Genomic DNA, 21,403 nt, shown 5'->3' with positions numbered 1-21,403 from the left:
CAGCCAACCACTCATTAATACCAAAAAGCTCCCACCCCCTGCACATAACAAAATCAAAAGTAAAATGTAACAAATACAGTGATCTCATAACAACAAAAGATTTAATGTACCGGAAATAAGGAAAGGGAGCTGAATCCTATGAAGGTGATGCAGCATCTGAGCATTCTCTATGGGTCATAACACAAGTCTGCACTGCATTACCCTGGGCACATGACCCAGGAATAGTGATGCTGTCAGGCCATACAGTAGGTCTACGCTTTCTAGGCACAACATTCAGGCTTTTATTTTACATTTTAATGCTCACCGTGTTTATTCCAGGTGCTGGGGTTTGGCAGGTGGAAGAAAGGTCTTCTAGTATTAAACCAAAAATGCAATCTGCCCAACCAATGCATCCCCTCTAGCAGGCTACTTTGATAAGTATTATTGTTGGTGTTTGAATTAGTGTTATTGAATTCTGAACACCGGAATCCTCCCGAACATCACACTTCAGCACTTTGTAAGTACCGAGCAAGCGCATAGGGTTAGTGGGAGTTCACTTACTTGCCCTTCATGTGACTCCATACTCCCTCCTTCTGGCTTTGGAAGGAGGAAGTATCGGAAGCACGGGAAAGCACAAGTACATGAACTCCCACTGACTCTGTCTGTTTGTTTGGTACTTACATGGTGCTGAAGTGTGCTGTACTGGAGAATGCCGGTGTTCAGAGTCAACGTCACGTGGGCACTTAAAGCCTATGAATATAGATATATCAATAATGATTCAGACTAGTTCACCCCAGCTATATAGAGGAGCCTTGTTTATGAATGCTTCATGCAAGTATGCAATACAGGTCACACAGAGTTTTAACAGTTTTATCAAATGATCTATTACCAAATGACTGCAAACGATTTTAAAATGTTCAAATATTTCTTCAAAAATGTAAATTGTCTCAATTAGATTCCAACGTCCTCATTCACCCACTCAATAAAATAATACATTTGAACTATAGCAATTATCCAGTCGTTCTTAACCCGTTTGCCAACCACAATTAAATAACCCCCCCCAAAAAAAAGAACAAAAAAACAACAACAACAAAACCCACTATTTTATTTATTTTCAGCTTTTCAAGGACTATGTACAACTTAAATCATCTAGTCTTTCACAATTATTTAGTTAGCTATATTTCTCTTTTCTATCAGATGAAGCAGGCAGAAATTCCCCTGCAACAATGCAAACGATTTTAAAAAGCGTCTCTCTATATTTTTTTTTCAAACTAAAAAAACCCTTCTGTAATGTACTGATATAAATTGCAATATCTCCAGTTTACCCCAGCAGGAAAGGAAACTGTCCCCGGCCATACCAGTTATCTGTGGCCTTGTGAGTGATCTTCAGTGTAGGCTGTGATGATTTAATGAGCAACTCAAACTAAAATATTTAGGACCTTTGCTTAAGATTGACTTTTGCTGACCATAACTGATTAAGGTAACAATCCACTGCATGCATGTAAGGTTGTGATCAAACAAAGGCCTTGTTCCCATTACGTGTGATTGGATTAGGTTTTGCAAGCGCTTGTGTTCTGCCAATTGCTACAACAGAAAAAGTTTCCAAGAGCACCAAAAATCCGATAGCAAGAGCACAGAAAGATGGCCTGCATTTTTCTTGGGCACTTTGTGTTTTGTAGTAGGAACAGTGTCTCTGTGCTTGAAACTGAATGTGACTGTTGGCTTTTCTTTGGCCAACAAAACGAGAGAAAGTCTAAACTTGATGGCCAAGTCTATCAAATACTAAAAACTTACCTCTGCTAGGTCCTCAAAGCAGCTTCCTACTAAAGGGTGAGGACTGCCTTCATCTGTCATCTCCACTGTGTCCTCAATAAGGCCCAGAAGCTTTACACTAAGTTCATGGATATCAATGATCCGACTAAATATATTTTCTACATCCTAAGACATGGAAAGACAACAATTATTAACCACTTCAGCCTACAGCTTCGAAAATCTTATGCATCCGAGCAATGTTCACCTCCCATTCATTCGCTAATAACTTTATCGCTACTTATCAAAATTAATTGATCTATATCTCGTTTTTTCCGCCACTAATTAGGCTTTCTTTAGGTAGTACATTTTGCTAAGAGCCACTTTACTGTAAATACATTTTAACAGGAAGATTAAGATAGAAATTGAAAAAAATCATTATTTCTCAGTTTTTGGCCATTATAGTTTAAAATTAATACATGCTACAGTAATTAAAACCCATGCATTTTATGTGCCTATTTGTCCCGCTTATTACACCATTTAAATTACATCCCTATCACAATTTATGGCGCCGATATTTTATTTAGAAATAAAGGTGCATTTTTTCAATTTGCGTCCATCACTATTTACAAGCTTATAATTTTAAAAAAATTAATAAGATACTCTCTTGACATGTATATTTAAAAAGTTCAGACCCTTAGGTAACTATTTATGTAGTTTTTTTTTTTAATTGTAATTTTTTTTAGTTTTTTTTTAATACAAAAATGTATTTGGGTAATTTTAGTTTGGGAGGTAAATAGCCAATTTTAGATGTAATATAATGTATTTTTTTATTCAATACAGGTATGTGGGTGCAGTTTACTATTTGGCCACAAGATGGCCACATTCAAAAAATTCCTAGATGCGAACGATGTCGCATCTAGGAACTAAAATGAAGAGAAGAAGTTTCCTGGGGGCAGAAATACCACGCTCTCTGATGAGAAAGCGTCGGTATTTCTGCCGGGGACTTAGATCGGTGAATGGGAATTATATTCCCATTCACTGATCGGGGGGGGGCAGCGGGAGGCAGCGGGAGCGCGCCCGATCGCGCGCACCACATGGCTGCAGCACCACTGCCTATCTGGACGGATATATGCGTCCAGATATGGCGAAGTGGTTAAAAGAAAGCAGTTTCACTACAGTATTCACCATGCTTACATTGTAGAGCTGCAGATCAACTTTCTGCTTTAATAATCAGTAATGCCCAAATAGACTATTACAGTAAAACCTTGGATTGAGAGTAACTTGGTTTGAGAGTGCTTTGCAATACAAGCAAAAATGTATGTGAAATTTTGACTTGATAAACAAGCAATGTCTTGATATTCAAGCAAAAAGAGTATACATGCATCATGTCATCACAACTGAGCCGATAGTTCTTCTCCCTTTGACGCTGCAGGATTGTACTTATTGGAACTTAACCTGAGTGTAGAGACTGTGCAAAGTCACATTTCCATGAAATCCTTAAAAGTAACTGTCATTGGGTAAGTTCCTTGTTACATAGTTACATAGTTACATAGTTATTTTGGTTGAAAAAAGACATACGTCCATCGAGTTCAACCAGTTAAGCAACATTAAAAAAAAAAAAGTTTGGGTGAGCCAACAGATGGCAATGATTCTGTTAGTTATAGTGAACGTCTTGTTTACATGTTTCCATTAATTCTTATGGGGAAATTGGGTTTGATATAAGACTGCTTTTGGATTACAAGCATGTTTCCGGAACAAATGATGCTCGCAAACCAAGGTTCCACTGTATTACTATTTCTAATACAAGAATAGACTGTACATAGAATGTTCTATAGGAAGCTTGAACAACAAAATAAACCTTGTTGAAAAAAGGGCAGGAGAGAGAGAGAGTAAGTGATATAAAGTCATCAATTGGGAACTGTATATGGACACATAGGGCTCAATTCACTAAGCATTACCGCATTAGGTAATGCTGAAAACAGCTGATTTTACAGATCACCTTCCCCAATTCCAATTCACTGAACCTATTACCACACAGAAAATTAGAATTACCCACTAGAGAGGTAAATTACCGACTTGTGTGGTAAATGCATCAAAAAATTTCAAGAAATTGCAATTCCCTAAGATAAACGCATTCGGTAAATGGGGCAAAAGTGGTTTATATTTTTCTCCAGCTGTGGAGGCACAGGGGACAGAGATGGCACAGTGTTCTGACTTAAGAACGGATTCAGGTTAAAAACGAACCTACAGTTCCTATATCGTACGTTAACCGAGGACTACCTGTACTGCATTTTTTTACATTCTATTGTATTTTAACTAATCTTACATATAACCTCTTACATATAATCTTAGCTTATTTACATTGTTTCATAATAAAAACATAAGGAAGGACATTTGTCTAGGTAAGTAATGAAAACATCTTTATGTATCCTGAGAGGTCCGTCAATCTAGTGCAACTCATTTCAGTTTCAATAAACCAGCCAAATAGGAATATTAACTGATTATAGATCAGGAAATTAAATAATGTTACACAGTAAAGCAAAAGTCACTTCATGTTCCAACAGCAGGTAGACCCTGCATCTGTTACCGGTTGAAATTGGGAATGGGTAAAGCTTTCAGACTACAGCACACTGTCAATTACAAGACTAGTCTCTAGGTGGCGTGGCTGAGCTCTGGCTCATACAGAATGACCCACTGAACTCCAGAGACTCAGTTCCCATCATGCATTTCAATGTAATTACAGCAAGCCTAATGCTACTGTAGTGAATTCTGTAGCCATAATATACCACCATTCATTTTTGATTCTGCCTTGAACTGAGCTTTATGAAAAATTACAGTTTTGTAAGCAAAGTTATAAACCTATAACAATACTTAAAAGTAAATGCATCATAGTATAGGAAAAAGACAAACTCACATGAGCTGAGAACAGTTTTGTGTTGGAGGCAAAAGGTTCTCTGAATACTTTAATGATGAGGTTGAGTTCCCTTATATATTGTCTAACTTCTGCCATAAAAGATTTAACTAGATCATAATACGTTTGTTCCCCTAAAGTAGATGGCTCTTCATCAGCTAAGGACAATACGCTCATGTCTTCCTCGTCTTGGTTGAACATGTCCATTAACACCTGTGTAAGAGAGAGGTGACAAAATGTCATCTGCATCATAGTTATTTCATATCTATCACACAGAATGTTTTCTGTACGCGACTGCAGCAACGCCTCTGTTAACTGTTAAATTCTGCGTGCAGGAAAATCCCCTTTTCCTGCACATGTAATCAGTTGCACAGAACACTTGCAAAGCATCTTTGAAGCTCCCGCCGGGGCTTCCCATTGGTCCATTGTGTGAGCCAATGAAAATGGTACAGACAGTGTACCAATGGGGAGCCCCAGCGGGAGCTTCAAAGATGCTTTGCTGGGGCTCCTATACACAATGATTACAGTGACAAATACACTGGAATTACGCATCGGCATTTGTGGTGAGAGGCGGCATGTTAATTACTGTCGGTTGACCGGCAGGGGGGCTTCGGAGATATGCGGCCGCCCGACAGGGAGCTCTGGGGGTCTCATTAAAGGAGACCCTCAGATTCAGCAGCGGATGCGCACTGATCTCTAGTGAGCGAGGCCGTGGCGCTGAAGGACAGCACCACAGGATAAAACCTTGCTCTCCAGCGCCCGTAACATGGGAGCATCGCTCAGGCTTTTCCCTGAGTAATGCTCCCCACTATCGGCCATCGCGCGAAGGAAACTGGCAATAGGAATTGTCAGTAATCCTCATGCGATGGCAAGGTGATAAGTAGCTCGCATCTCCAAACTACTCATCACCTTGAATTGGCCCTCAGTGTTACCTGCCAATCACTCAGTTTGTGCAGGTGTGGAAAGCAAGGTATAATTCTTGCTGTGTTGCCCAGCTAATTACTTCTGCAGGAAGCGCAAAATACCTGGTGCAGCACACATTACAATACAGATAACAGACTGTAAAAGTAATGCAACTTAGGTTTAGGACATATCAGTCACGGGTTTATTCACCAAGAAGCAGTGGCAGGTGCCACATGTCCATTCTATAGGGACGTACAGGAGTATGGCCTGTTACAGGTCATTTATATAGAGACATTTTGATGTTGGGAATGGGATGTGACATATATGTATGCCATTGTATCATAGGATTAAGGGGATTGTATATGGGAGGTTTAAAGGCCATATGGGGTCAAGTATATAGGTATACACGTATGTCACAGGTTTAATATAAATATTTTGTTGCTATAATGTATTTTGGTAATGTATAATATAACTGGTCATCTATGATATTAAGTATGGGGGTAGTCTGGTCACACTCTGTATGGGGTTATATAAGGTCGCAAGGTTAGAAATGGTAATGGGGGGATTAGAATTATATGTATATGTTATGTATCAAAACACTGTGAGAATGAGAATGCATATGTATATGTTATGTATACAGATACTAGGAGAAGGATGGTAGCGCTTAAGTTTAAGCAATGTGGAGCAGGATTCTGGAGGGATTTATCTAAATGGTTTAATTCTTTTCCCCAGAAGTATGTCCATAGTGCAAGCAGGAGGCGCTATACATAGTAGCAGTTAACGTAGAGGGCATCATACAAACCAGGAAGTTATTTGCATAATGAGGTGTTCATAGCGTCTCCCTGCCGACGCTGAGGCAAGCCCCTGATGAGTCATACGTGACGAAACCGGTAGGGCGTGGCCTCAGGTGCGGCGGCAGCAGAGACGCAGATGGCAGAGAGCCGCCGAGGATTTTTTACTTGATATGCGCATGATCTTTTTACACTTGTGAGTGCAATTTTACCTTTTATATATCTTAATAAAACGGAGTTATGCTATGGAGGCATTTGTTCTGAGTTTTTAAGGAAGGAAAAAGCTGGTGGAAAGCGGAAGTCCGTATGGCAGTATCTGAATGACACCCAAACGCATTTGCTGGTCTGGAAACAGTCAGCCATTGAATCTGGTGAGCGTTTAGAGATCGGTGGTGGTGGTGTGTACACGGACACAGTGTGTTGGCACAGAGGTGCTCACTGGTGGAGGGTGTCACTCGATAGCGTTGCCTAAACTGGATTACACTATGTTTTTTTCTTGTCCTGTTCGAGTTCAATACAGAGTGAAGCTGATGAGGAGAGTTAATGCCTGGATCTGTAATTAGCGTGACTGCTGGTATTTGTGTTATCAGCCACTGGACACCGGTGAGAGTATAACTACTAACTGTGGGACTGTTTTTTACCTGAAAGCCTGGAATTCAGTGTGGATTATATGCTGGACTATAGAGCAGATTGTGCAGACAGAGGAAAAAATTGGACTGAGTTTAATCCAATACGAGTTGTATGATTGCTATATGATATTGCATCTCATATATTGTGTTAAGCACTGGGAAAGGGTATATTGAGCTCTTAATCCCAGTTGTTCCCACGCACTTGGAGCGCTGTGCACATTATAACATAACTTAGGTTTACCGCCAGTTTTGAAAAATCACAGCAGTCTGCAAATTGAAATGAAATAGTATTTTTTTAATTACATTAAATTGCAAAAACAATTCTTCAGCCCAAGTGCGTTAGGAAAAGACTTTAGGGAAGATGGCATTTTGCTGCTTGTTCACTACTGCTATCCAGTCTGAGGGTCTTTAGTAAATCAGGACCCGAATGTCATGAGCTGGGAGTGGCAGGGGTTGCAGACACACATTCAGGGGCGGACTGGCCCGGGGGGGCGGGAGGCAATTGCCCCCCGGGCCGCCCTGGTTCTAAGTAATTAGGGCCGGTGAGCTGTGCAGGATAGATGCAGACCGCATCGCAGTGACAGAGAGCCTGTGTGCGCAGCTGCAGCCTCGCAATTAGTGTACTACTGCAGCCGCGCCTCTCACTTCAAAGCCAGCCCCCTGCCTGGCCCGCCCCCGTCACAGACTTACTGTTTGTCTTTGGCCGGTCACCGGCTCAGTCCTCCTAGCTGTCAGGAATAGTGTACTGCAGACACACCCGGCTGGCTCTAGCTGCAGTGACAACGATCTCTCTCCCCCTGACTAGCAGCCTTCCGATTGTTGCAGCACCGCGCCAGAACAGGTTTAAAAGTTGAACACACGCAGCCACTCTTCTTTCTGGTGGCAGATCTGTGTGATGGGCTGAGCGTGCTCCAAGAGTTGTGAGGCTGACTCTGGCTGTGCAGTTGTTCTGCTCTCTCTGCGCCAGGGCCGGCTTTAGGGGGAGGCAAGAGGGGGCAGAGCCCCCTCAAATAGACTTCTTGCCCCCTCAAATATGCTGCTGCTTCCTGGTCCATGGAACGCAGACACATTTCCTCTATCTCCGCTGTGCTGTGTGTAGAGGGCGGAGATAGAGACACTCAGTAGCCTGGTCGGGTATCACATGGGGCCAGGCAGCCAGTGAGAGAGGAGTGAGACACTCTGCTCTCTCACTGGCTGCCCGCCCCATGTGATCCCGGCCAGCCAGCCACAAGTATCTCTGTATCTGAATGAGAAGGATGGGCGCGCTGGGGAGACATGAGAGGAAAAGGCAAGTGATTTATGTCTCCAGTCCCAGCCGCCCAGCTCTCTGCATACACAGGACACAGCCTGTCAGACTGCCTGTGTGCTGCTGATGGACGGCGCTATGTTGTGTATAATGTACAAGTCCCCTGACCTCCCACACTGACCTGAGGACCCTGTGCCCACATCACTGTGATGATTGGTGGGCAGGGGGATACTCTTTTATTAATAACTGATTCCTATCTGCAGCTCAGGGAGCAGGAACAATCTGCACAGAGGTCAGATATACTCTGTGTAATGGCTCACCCCCCTTCTTTTCACTATTCAGTCTCACTGACTGACCTGCCCTCTGCTCTTCTATCTGCTCTGCTCACTTCAGCCTGCATTTTCTTTTAACCCTTTCACTGCCTGTCCTAGCTTCTTAAGCTTTGTGTATCCTAATTTAATCATTTGTAGCTGCTGCTGGTCTCCTATTAAGAATGTCTTAAAGTGTACCAGAGATGATTGACAGTGTTGTATACATACCTGGGGCTTCCTCCAGCCCCATGCGCACAGATCACTCCCACGACGCCGTCCTTTGCTGCCTGCTGCTGCGGTATTGGGTCCCGTTAGTTCTGCCAGTCTACCCAAGGGAAGTGCGCCCTCTACGTATCTCTTCGGTGGTCGCTGGAGAGATACGTAAAGAGCGCAGTTCCTCTTGCGCAGACTGGCTGAACTAACGGGACCCAATACCGCAGCAGCAGGCAGCAGAGGACGGCGGCGTGGGAGCGATCTGTGTGCATGGGGCTGGAGGAAGACCTGGGTATGTATAAAACAGTATCAATCATCTTTGGTTTCCTTTAAGGGTGCCATACATCAGCAACTTGGCAGTGTATTTTTGGTGAAATGCTGTCAGATCACATATATTTTTGGGGGATGCACTACAGCAGAGCTCAAACTATCCCAGCAGACCTTTAACACCACTGCTAAAGTCATGTATATTTGGCCCCACCCATGACCACACCCACGGTCTGCTGCATGACCACGCCCATTTTTTGGCGCGCCGCGCGTAGCGCGGCGCAGGGGTTTTTTATGCCCCCTGCAAATTTCTGGCTGCCCCCTTATATGTGCCTGTCTAGAACCGGCCCTGCTCTGCGCTCTGTTTAGCTTGGAGTCTCTAGGCTGTTAGGCTGTATACGTTACTACTTTATAGCTCAGCCTCACAACTCTCTGGTCCTGTCCTCTTATCATCAAGGTCTCCTGTGCTATTCAGCACAGGCAGAGATCGCTGTCACCCGACCCTGCAAGGCTAAAAGGAATGTTTATTGAGAGAAGTTTTGTGACGTGGAGTAGCTGAGAGAACGCAGGCATCCCTATAGAAGTAGATGATCCTTCCTGAGGGTGCACAGGCTTGCTCTGCATATCAAATCAGCAACTAACACTGGTGAGCAACCTGTTTGTTTCATTAATCACCAGAATATTCAGTATGTTAAGCAAGGTTTGTTACCTGTGTAGGCTTTTGGATGCCGTGTGTATTTACTAAGTAAAATACTTATGGGGGCTGCTTAGTACGCTCCCCCCCACCCCATATGGAGGCCTCCATTTTATGGGTCTCTGTGCTGCAGGTTGAAATTCCCACAGTGACATTCTGTGTCCCTGGCAGCCACAATGCATGCTGGGAATTGTAGTTAATTGATGCAGTTACAGCTCCCAGCTTGTATTACACCTCCTAGGTATGCATTACGGCTGTCAGGGACATCACTGTGGTTCTCTGGCAAGGTGAGACAAAATGGAGGCCTCCATATAGACTGGGGGGTGGCTACTAAGCTCCTGCTCACACCCAAAAGCCCACACAATTAAAGGATACCTTAGCCTAAATTTAAATCTAAAAATAATGCCCTGTGTGTAGGGAGGTGCACCTTTTGTCCATGACATACTGCCCTGCACATGCGCAGTATGTCCTATTGGGCTTTCTGTGACGGCACCGGTGGAGCACATACCGGGCATGTGCTGACGAGTGCCATCACAGAAAGCCCAATAGGACATACTGCGCATGTGCAGCACAGTATGTCCAGGTCAAAGGGTGCCAACAAAGAAACGTGAGGCACAGCGGGTGAACCGTTGAAGACGCACGGCCACAAGAGATGTGGTAAGCCTATGCACCCCTCCCCATACACACAGGGCATCATTTTTAAATTAGGGCTAAGGTATCCTATAACGAACCTCCCTTAGGAAGAGTTTAGTTTAAAAAGTTTTTAAAAATTGGTACAGAGTCCCATGGGGAGCACTAGACACCAGGGAACTGTAAAGAGGAGGGGGTGTGCAGCTTGTTAAATTGTGACATGGTTAAAGGTATAGGTCAGGTGTTGGTGTCCCTTTTTTATGGCTCCAAAATTTGGGACGTGTGTGTAAGACGAGACAACCAGCTGTGACCTGGCTGAGAGACGCGAGGAAGTGGAAAGCGGGACCCTTGCTTGCTGCTGGACACCGGTCAGGTTGTCATAATGGCTATGTTTCTGCCGCCTGTCAATTCCTGTGTGTGTTGTGGAGGTGTCATAGCGAAGCGAAATAGTATTGGGAGGAATGAGTATGTGCAGTCTGTGGATCATAGTGAAGTGAAATGGGGGGGGGGGGGGGAGGAATGCAGGCTGGGGTTAGGGGTGCAGGATTGGGTCCTAGTGAAGTTAAGGGGGGGGGGCTTGTGCGCAGGCTGGTGCTGCCGTGAATGGGCCTCTAGGTTGTGTTGTCCCCCCAGGCCAAAGGGTTCCAGTCCTCCCCTGCACACATTCAATCTTATCAGAATGGCTTAGGAGCGAACAGATCCTCTGTGACCCCTCCGCTGCAGGCCAGGCCCTTTCCTGTCTTAACGGCCGCTCTTCCTTCTGTGTTCAACCACAGCCACACTGTGCAGCTGCCTGTGCAGTAGCACAGAGCCGCTTGTGCACAGAGGGAAAAAACAAAACAAAACTGTGCACTACAGGTGCCTCCATGTTACTGTGCAAGCCGTACTTTGCACCTGTGCAGTGTGGCTGCCCTTGTACATGGAGGTGAGCACAGCCAAGAACAATCTTTGTCTTTGTTGTCGAAGATTGCTCATAGGGTCCCAGCACAGCACAGGAGAGGGAGTGGAAGATCGAGGAAGCCTCAGGACTATTCAGAGGCTTCCTCCTATTATTGAGGTAAGTATTTAAAGGACAACTGAAACAAGGGATATGGAGGCTGCCATATTAATTTCCTTGTAAGTAATACTAGTTGCCTGGATATCCCGCTGATCCTCTGCCTCCAATACTTTTAGCCATAGTCCTTGAACAAGCGTGCAGCAGATCAGATGTTTCTGAAATTACTGTCAGATCTGACAAGATAAGCTGTGTGCTTGTTTCTGGTGTTATTCAGACTCTTCTGCAGCCAAACAGATAAGCAGGACTGCCAAGCAACTGTAATGGTTTAAAAGGAAATACAATATAGCAGCCTTCATATTCTTTTCTCTACAGTTATACTTTAACTCTTTTGGGGGGAAATGTTACACATGTCCTTTAAGCAATATAGAGAAGGAGAGCTTGTTCCTACCTTATCCACACACATGGCAACCTTGATGTCTTGCTTGGTGATTTCATAATGCCTGATATTCCGCACATAATTTCCAGCAAGTTTTAAAATATCAGCAGAAATGTATTCTAATACTGCTACTATGTAAACAGATACTTGATGGTCAATTTTATAGCCTAAGACCTCCTGCAAGAAAAGAAAAAGCTTGCAGTAAAAGTGATTTATATAACATCAGACAATGCTTTGTTGTGTACAGCAACTATCACATATTTTTAGGAATAATCAGCAGAGATAATCTACAGTACTTCTGACTTGCATCCCACTGACCATCGTTAAGCATTTACCGATTATGAATTTATAATGCAATTTCTGAAAGAATGCACATTTTTGCACATTCCTTAAAGCTGATATACTCTGATAAATGCCGTATGCAGATCAATTGTGATTTCAACCAAATTGCAACGCTGCTGTGGGAACACCCTTTTAAGGTCACATTAACAAAAGTGCTTGCAGTGTGAACAAGCTCTACTAGTTATACAACAAGACTGCTGAAATGGACCTGTGATCAGGTCGAACTTGCACAAACATAAAAAAGAACCTTTACAAGCCAAGGATCAGATGTATTAACTACACTATATATTTTTATACATACATACATACCTTGAAAAGTCTGTGTAGTTAATTTACCACACACTAGATTTTAACCACTTGAAGTGATTGTTCATCATCATTTTGCTTAACCTCCCTGGCGTTCTATTAAAATCGCCAGGGAGGCTGCGGGAGGGTTTTTTTTAAATTAAAAAAAAACTATTTCATGCAGCCAACTGAAAGTTGGCTGCATGAAAGCCCACTAGAGGGCGCTCCGGATCCGCACTTTCGATCGCCTCCGGCGATCAAAAGTAACAAGGAAGGCCGCAATGAGCGGCCTTCCTTGTTTCGCTTTCCTCGTCGCCATGGCGACGAGCGGAGTGACGTCATGGACGTCAGCCGACGTCTGCCGCCTCCGATCCAGCCCTTAGCGCTGGCCGGAACTGTTTGTTCCGGCTGCGCTGGGCTCGGGCGGCTGGGGGGACCCTCTTTCGCTGCTGCTCGCGGCGGATCGCCGCAGAGCGGCGGCGATCAGGCAGCACACGCGGCTGGCAAAGTGCCGGCTGCGTGTGCTGCTTTTTATTTGATAGAAATCGGCCCAGCGGGGCCTGAGGAATCCTCCTGCGCAGGTTACCCCGAGCTGAGCTCGGGATAACCGGCAAGGGGGTTAAAGTGTAACTGTCAGGCATTAAATCAAAAATCTATTTTTTATTTTTATCTGGTAAACAAGTAATACGGATGCTGACCAGGCAATCCAAAAGTTAAAATCTCTATTACTTTTCTTGTTTATAAATGATCATTCCCCAGTTTACCTGACTCTTATTTGGTACAATGCCGCACAAAGGAAGTTGCAGGGCATGCTGGGTTGTCTTTTTTTGCTTCTTTATTTCCCCTCAGACTTAACTAATGTACAGAAGCAAAAAAAGACAACCCAGCATGCCATGCAACTTCCTTTGTGTGGCAACGTACCAAATAAGAGTCAGGTAAACTGGGGAATGATCATTTATAAACAAGAAAAGTAATAGAGATTTTAACTTTTGGATTGCCTGGTTAGCACCCGTATTACTTGTTTACCAGATAAAAATAAAGAATTGATATTTGATGTTATGCCCGACAGTTACTCGTTAAAAATCTAATGTGGGTGTCCCTCAACCTCTGCAGCTTCCAATCAGCAATCCACTGATCTGGATCCCACTTGTCTGATCACTTTTTCAGTTTATCCTACAAGCTGCAGAGGGACAACCGCTTCTCCTCCCCTCTCCAAAGACAGAATGGGCTGCTTGGCAGAAAGCCAGTCAGCACATCCGTACATGGACTGCTGCGAACGGTCACTTGCAACAATCGTCATTTTGGGCAACATTTATCCCAGGTCTGTACATAGCTCTATACTGAAGTGTGATTAAATTCTCTTAAAATGGAGTTACAGAAACAGGAATATGCCTGTGTGAATGACACCTAAAGATGGCCATGAAAGTCCAGGTTTAATATAACTTGCTTACAATTTATTGTTTGCCACTTCATGTTTAGAAACCAAGTATTTTCATTAAAATGAAGTGAAAGGAAACTCATTAATGCAAGAATACAATTGACAATTATTAACTGATTTCACACCAATCTCCTTTCCAACCCACTTGGCGGTTGTCACATGACCTGTAGCACAGTGCCGCTGCTATCTCAGTTACCTTGAGTAAAGGATGGATTTTATCTACAGGGAGAGATAAAGGATTCCGCCGCTTCTTTTTCTCTATAGCAGACTGAGCGTCAGCGATTGCCCACTTATCTATGGGGTGAGGGAAACTCTTCTGAACACGTTCCTAAAGAGAAAAGAAGAAAAACATGCTTAAATTATCAAGCATCTCTGGGTGTGCTTGAAAAAGGCAGAACAATAAAAAGTGAGAAAAATAGCGTATGTGGATTCTCGGCACCCGGTCACTATGCGCAGGGTGAGCTGAATTCATCCTGCTGCCACTCTAATTCCGGGCGCCGATAATTACTATTGCCCCTCTGAATTGTAGCAACTCGGAGGGAGAAGTAATTAGTGGTTCAGCGAACGCCGACACCTGAATTACACTGATGCGCAGCCATTAACATAACATCATGTCAATGGCAGCTCCCAGGTCAGGAGTGGAGCATGGAAGAGCGCATGCCGAAATGACCTGCTTCGTGACAAACTCTTCTACTCTTAGGCATAGCAAGTCTGCAAGTATACACACCTTCTATTGTCGGGTACATGTAAAATGTCTGTATGCTGACAGACTATGATGAAATTCATGCACCAAATCCAAATGCAAGGTGATCCCACTGCCGGTTTAAAACATCCCTCTATTTAGTGTGGTATTCCAGGAACAAAAGTGCCAATACAAAGCATTCCCTTCTCTCCTCTGGCAGTTTAATTTACACTACATTACTATGGAGGGAGTGTGAGAGTAGTTCAGTCCAGCGAGTTCAGGAGGTTGACAGCACAGGGGAAAAAGGAGTTACTATGCCTCAAAGTTTTGGCGTAGATGGCTCGAAACCTGCGGCCTGAAGGTAGCCAGATGAAAAAGCGGTGACCAGGGTGTGAGTGGTCGCCGGCAATCCTCAGTGCTCTGGAGCGTAGTCTGGAGAAGTGGAAGTAGTCAAGTGAGAGGAGCGGTCTTCCAATAATTCTTTCCGCCGATCTAATGATCCTCTGAAGTTTGTATCTGTCCCTGATGGATGAACCAGCGAAACAGACTAGGATCGATGAGCAGAGGACAGACTCAATGGTGGCAGTGTAGAAGTTCATCAGCAGTTCTTGTGCCATGCCGAACTTCTTCAGTTATCGGAGGAAGAAAAGCGTCTGCTGGGCTTTTCTCTGGGTTTAGGTAGTGTTTTCCTTCCAGGTCAGGTCTTTAGAGATGGTAGTGCCCAGGAGGCGAACACTGGCCACTCTTTCAACCTCAATGCCGTCAATGTAGATTGCTGGAGTGGCGGGGGCATGCTTCCTAAAATCCACTATCATCTCAACAGTTTTGGTTGTTTTAAGGACCAGTCTGTTGTCCCTGCACCACTGGCATAATCTTTCAACCTCCAGACGGTAGGCCTGTTCGTCACTGTTGGTTACTAGGCCAACGATGGTGGTGTCATCGGCGAATTTGATGACCTTGACAGAGTTTGCCGTGGATCTGCAGTTGTTTGTGTAGAGGGAAACAGGATCGGTGACAAGACACAGCCTTGTGGAGCCCCCGTGTTTGTTGCCCTTGGTTGAAAGATGACATCCCCCAGCTTTACAACTTGAGACCTGTTGGTCAGGAAGTCTGCGATCCACAGGCAAAGGGTGGGATGGACATTCAGTGCTACAAGGTTGTGCTGCAGTATGCGGGGACAGATGGTGTTAAATGCCAAGCTGAAGTCTAGTAGAAGGATCCTGGCATACGTGTTCGATTTGTCCAAGTGTTCATTTGCAAGCTCTAAATAGATGTTGATAGCGTCATCGGTGGATCTGTTTGCTCTGTACGCAAACTGGAATGGGTCCAGTAGGGGGCGGTGTTGTGCTTAATGTGGGACAGGACCACTCTTTCAAAGGTTTTCATGATGTTGGAGGGAAGGGCCACGGGCCTGAAGTTGTTGAATTTGGAGTTTCCTTGCTTTTTGGGGACCGGTATGATAGACTGTTTGAAGCACGTGGGGACCTTGCCTTCCTGAAGAGTTTTGGTGACGATGGGGGTCAGGACGGGAGCAAGTTGCTGTGAGCACGTTTTCAGGCAGGCTGGTGACACCCTATCAGGCCCGGAGGCTTTCCTCACGTTCAGGATGTTTGCAAAGGTCAAAATCAAAACATAATTAGCTATTGAACACCCTTTACGTCACACTGGAGATGCTTTTCAAGAAGGGACATTAAAAGCAGCAGCAAAACGTGTTAAATATGCTGTCAGGATTTAATTGAAAGGTTTATAAATAAGTAGGTCTAAGATTGTTGTAAGTTAATCTGGTACCCATTTTGTCAAGTGCTTTATCTTCTATTACAAAGTTCTCAGCCAACAAAATGTTCAGCAGCAATGGTATTTATTTCATGGGTATTTTAAAGTCTGATGCAACGAAACTCTATATTTCTGCTATGAGTGGATGACAATCACCCTTTATTCAAACTAAACTCTGTTCTAATGGTACATTCTCTGCAACAGACTAAAATCTAGTAGGAAGAGTAACACATGCTAGATATAATTTGGCGAACATAAACGAGCGATGTCACTCAAATGACATTACCCGGCAAAAATAAATGATAAGTCTTTTAAGCGATGTTATCCACACACCCACATTCCAAACAACTATGTTGTATCAATAGAAAACAAATGGCCATGGCCATTTCTGTGTTATTTTTATATTGACAATGTTATATTAATGATGTTTAAATAAAAAGAGCATTATTTTACTACCAGTGGGTGCCAGCCTCATTGGACTGTTTTTTTCATATTGGTTACTAGGTACTGTGATAGATCATTTTTAATTCATAATTTTCAAAGTAGTTCGCAAGCAGAAAAAGTGTGGGCACCTCTGCCCTAGAGATGCACTTTAACCCCATCCCCTCCCCGAGACGAATATCTACGTCTCTGAAAAATCCCTCTACAGCTCTCAGGGGCGTAGATACTCGTCCCTTTCCTTCTCGCACTCCCGCTCGTGTTCTCACTCTCAATGGGAATGCAGTTCCCATTCATTAATCTAAATGCCCATGTCAATGATCACCGTCATCAATGAGATGCCTGTGGTCATTGTAGCTACCGAAGTAACACGTCCACGCATTACTTCTTGCTCACGTACTATTAGTACATCTTGTGGCCAAATAGTAAGACTACACCTACATAAATTTATTTCAATAAAGACCTACACATACTTTAAAATTAACTCCTACACTCTCCCATAAATACCCAAATAAAACTTTTGCAATAAAAAAAATACATAAATAGTAACCTCAGGGACTGAACTTTTTTAATATGTATGTCAAGAGGGTATATTACTATTATTTTTTTTAAATTATGGGCTTTTAATTAGTGATGGACGCAAAACTGAAAAAAATGCACCTTTATTTCCAAATAAAATATTGGCGCCATACATTGTACCAGGGAAATATTTTAAACATTGCAATAATCAGGACAAATAAAATGTGAGGCTTTTATGCACAGTACAATGTTTTTTTTTAAAACGACTGAAAACTGAGAAATAAATATTTTTTTCCCCATTTTTTTCTTCTTATTCCCATTAAAGTGCAGTTAGAATAAAATAAGTCTTAGCAAAAAGTACCACCCAAAGAAATACTAATTGGTGGCAAAAAAAAAACAAAAAACTATAAATCATTTTAGTGTGATAAGTAGTGAAAGTTATTTGCGAATGAATGGATGCAGCGCTGAAATGTGACAATTGCTCTGGTTTTTAAGGGGAAAACCCCTTGGAGGTGAAGTGGTTAAATAGAATGATGGACCTGATGACTCCAGTGCAACAATCTTTCGCAAAGTAGCCCCACGAGACATACAAGAGAGATATTGCTAGCTGGCAAAACACAGTGGAATTTGCCACACCTGTCAGATTTTTTTTCTTTTTATATTGATGTTTAATAAAATGAGGTTTAACCACAAAAAAAGGTCAAGCATACTAACTGATATTTCAGATACATTTCCCACCACAAGATGGCAACACTGTGAAAGTTTAGGCTGGTAATGGAACAAAAGCAGAAGTATGACATGCTGTATTCTTCGAAATGCAAGAGTTTTCAGGCTCAGTGATCTATCTCTTTTTGCCCAATAGTGTATGAGACATTTATTTTAAAAACAGACATTTAATAAAAGCACAAGCAAGACATTGGATGGTATAGGTAGGCACTTCTATGGTTAGAAGGAGCGAGCAGTGAGGCTTGTGCAATGGTGCTGCTCTTTAAGAAACCACCTCAGTGGCCATGAAATCTAGGATAAAGACAAGAAATAGAGCGCACTCAGAGAACCAGTGGTAGAAAAGGCAGGGATGCCTGAAATAATCTCACCTTAGAAAGTTGCTGGCAAGCCTGTACAGGCTTGTCCAGCGGCTGCGCATATGTCCCTCGCGCGGGGGACCAGGCTTGGCAATGTCCAGATTCTCCTCCATAGGAAGGTAGGGCTGGAATACGTGGTTGTATCTTTGCAGGTCTCTTCCTGGACTGTATGCAAATTCCGCACTATGCGGCCGCACCACAGGCTATGGCAGGTTGCACTCGTGCAAAGTGTTATGCAGCAATGAGGTTGTCCAAAACTCACTACTCCCAACTGCCTGCAAGCTGTTTATACAGTCACACAGAGCAACAGGGAGTTTTGGACAACCTCATTACTGCATAACACTTTGCACGAGTGCAACCTGCCATAGAATCTGGACACTGCCAAGCCTGGTCCCCGGCCAGAAGGACACATGCGCAGCCGCTGGACAAACCTGTACAGGCTTGCCAGCAACTTTCTAAGGTGAGATTATTCCAGGCATCCCTGCCTTTTCTACCACTGGTTCTCGGAGTGCGCTCTATTTCTTGTCTTTTTCCTAGACAAGCAAGACATTCAGCATGCAATGCAACAGTATAACCCCAATCAGAGTGCCTGGTGGCAACATTGAAGTGAATGCCATATTTATTTCCTTTTAATTTAAACAATACCAGTTGCCTGGCACCCTGCTGATCACTCTAGTCAATAAGTGTCTGAATCAATCACCAGAAACAGGTATGAAGCTAATCTTGTCAGGAACATCAGATCTGCATGCTTGTTCAGGCTGTATGGCTAAAAGTATTAGAATCTAGTGGACAGCCAGGCAATCTGCATTGTTTAATAAGTATGTCTGCCTCCATGTGTCTCTCACCTCGGTTTCCCTAACTTTACCTGCGGAGAACAACTCCCCCCCCCCCCCCCCCACCCAAAGAAAAAAATAATAATCAGATACTTACACAAGAGGGAAGCCTCTGGATCCTGCAGAGGCTTCCCACATTCTTCTGGACCCCACCAGTGCCGTGTGTGGACCTCTGGAACATAACCAACATGAGCTTGTCGGATATGTTATGTGACCGCACTCCTCTTCCTGCACGAACGTGGCCGTACTGTTGCACAGGCATACGAGTGTAGATGCAGCACAGCCGTGCTCATGCATGAAGAGGAGTGTGATCTTCAAGAGAGTCCTGGGCAGCGGCGGTGGTCTGGAGGATCCAAAGGCTGCCCTCTTCTATCTGTTTTTGTGTTTATTGCTGTCTTGGGTTTACTTAAAGTTCAGTGTGCAGCTGCTGTAACTTTTTTTTCTTTAGGAAACTGGCTGGAATAGCCCTGGCCTCACCCACCTAACTTTACAGGTGTGACTGATGGCCACAAGTGACTAATTCTTTGTACCAGGGCTGTAGAGTTGGAACAACTTTGTCGAGAAGTCTATTTTGGGTACCTGGAGTCGGAGGTTTCATAAACTGAGGAGTTGGATGATTTTTGTACCGACTCCACAGCCCTGCTTTGTACCCTGTAAAGTGCTGTGTATGGATTTTTTAAATTACACCGCACACTATTTCCCTATAGTCTTTATCTGTCTGGCATCTTGCACGCATCACTGTTTACAATGAACACTATATTTTTGGCTATTAGGTAGTATCCAGAACTATGCTGTGTAAGCCCAAGTGGGACTGATCCAAATTTTCTTGCTGCAGAATAGCAAGGACCTTGATGGGTTTTTGGCCGACCAACACCACAGTCACTAGAAATAGAATAAAATGCAGTTCTTTTAAGTGGCATCTTTATGAGCAGATCAATATATAAACTAACTCTGAGTACCTCAACATCCTGGACACTGCGGGGCTGCGCTTGGCAGAGCATGCTTAGCAGCTGCAGAATTAACTCTTCAACGTACTGGAGAGCATCTTCGGCTGATGAGAGGTTGGGATGGACCTGTACTTGAACCTGCAAAAAAGTGGGAAAAATATTAAGGATAGAGGGAAGAAATACAAGAAATTGTCACTTACAATACAATGCATGCCCTGGAAGTGTTCTTGTGAATTCAAGTAAATGCTGATGGATTCAACTCAAATTCAACTACGCAGATAATGTAGTTAAGGGTGCCCATACATTTTTTCAATTTTTCAGACCGATAAACCTTTCGGTCCAATCATTTTATCGGCTCAATGGAGAATAGGTGCCGCAACATGGCTACCCAGTCGATCAATTTCTGGATGAAATCTAGAGTTGATCGATTGGGTGTACACCAGTAAAGGCGTTCAATATCGCGGTGACCATCGGACTATCAGCCAGTATTCCCCCCCTATGTGTGTCCCTCCTCCTGTGCAGTGTTGAAGGGTCTCCTGTCATGGCAGTGCACATCCTGTCCTCCGGTGTCTGACGTCACCACGAGAACTACTGCGCCTGCGCAGTACGCTCTGACCCACTTGGCGGTGATTGACAGCGCCGCTCGTGCAGGCGCAGTACAGACCAACCTGGAGGTCGGCCTGACGTCATCGCCGGGGACCGGGAGCGAGCAGCAGCAAGGGACATGCTGGGAGCTTGGGGCTGGAGGAAGCCCCCGGTAAGTAGCACCTATTTTATTACATTTTCTCTGATGACTCCTTTAAAGTAATGATGGCCACCCGGTTTTCTTTACTTAGAATATGTATTATGGCAAGAAAAAAGCAGCTAACAGTCTATTCAGTAGGACTATCAGCTGTGTATCCACCTGACTTCACAACGCAACTGATGGTCCCGACCCCATTTATAAGGCAAGAAATCCCACTTATTAACCACTTAAGCTCTCAGTCGTTTTCACTTTATGCATCCGAGCAATGTTCACCTCCCATTCATTAGCCTATAACTTTATCACTACTTATCACAATTAACTGATCTATATCTTGTTTTTTCCGCCACCAATTAGGCTTTCTTTGGGGGGTACATTTTGCTAAGAGCTACCTTACTGTAAATGCATTTTAACAGTAAGAATAAGAAAAAAATGGAAAAATTCATTATTTGTCAATTTTTGGCCATTCTAGTTTTAAAATAATACATGCCTCCATAATTAAAACCCACGTATTGTATTTGCCCATTTGTTACAGTTATTTCACAGTTTAAATTATGTCCCTA

At 43.7% G+C, this 21,403-nt stretch overlaps 1 protein-coding gene across 1 annotated transcript in view; it reads right to left on the bottom strand.

The window, feature by feature from the left end:
- Positions 1-21,403, bottom strand: part of SOS1 (SOS Ras/Rac guanine nucleotide exchange factor 1) — a 156,909-nt gene that overhangs the window by 61,000 nt on the left and 74,506 nt on the right. Inside the window, exons 2-6 of the mRNA XM_068232174.1 lie at positions 20,111-20,236; positions 14,021-14,152; positions 11,772-11,936; positions 4,646-4,855; positions 1,774-1,917 (exon numbers count right to left, since the gene is read on the bottom strand). Coding sequence (XP_068088275.1) covers positions 1,774-1,917; positions 4,646-4,855; positions 11,772-11,936; positions 14,021-14,152; positions 20,111-20,236 — 777 coding nt within the window. The remainder of the gene's footprint in view (positions 1-1,773; positions 1,918-4,645; positions 4,856-11,771; positions 11,937-14,020; positions 14,153-20,110; positions 20,237-21,403) is intronic.

Source organism: Hyperolius riggenbachi, chromosome 4, assembly GCF_040937935.1.
Source record: "Hyperolius riggenbachi isolate aHypRig1 chromosome 4, aHypRig1.pri, whole genome shotgun sequence".
Taxonomy (NCBI): domain Eukaryota; kingdom Metazoa; phylum Chordata; class Amphibia; order Anura; family Hyperoliidae; genus Hyperolius; species Hyperolius riggenbachi.
Note: the sequence above shows the minus strand (reverse complement) of the source record. Positions and strands in the feature narration are given on the sequence as shown.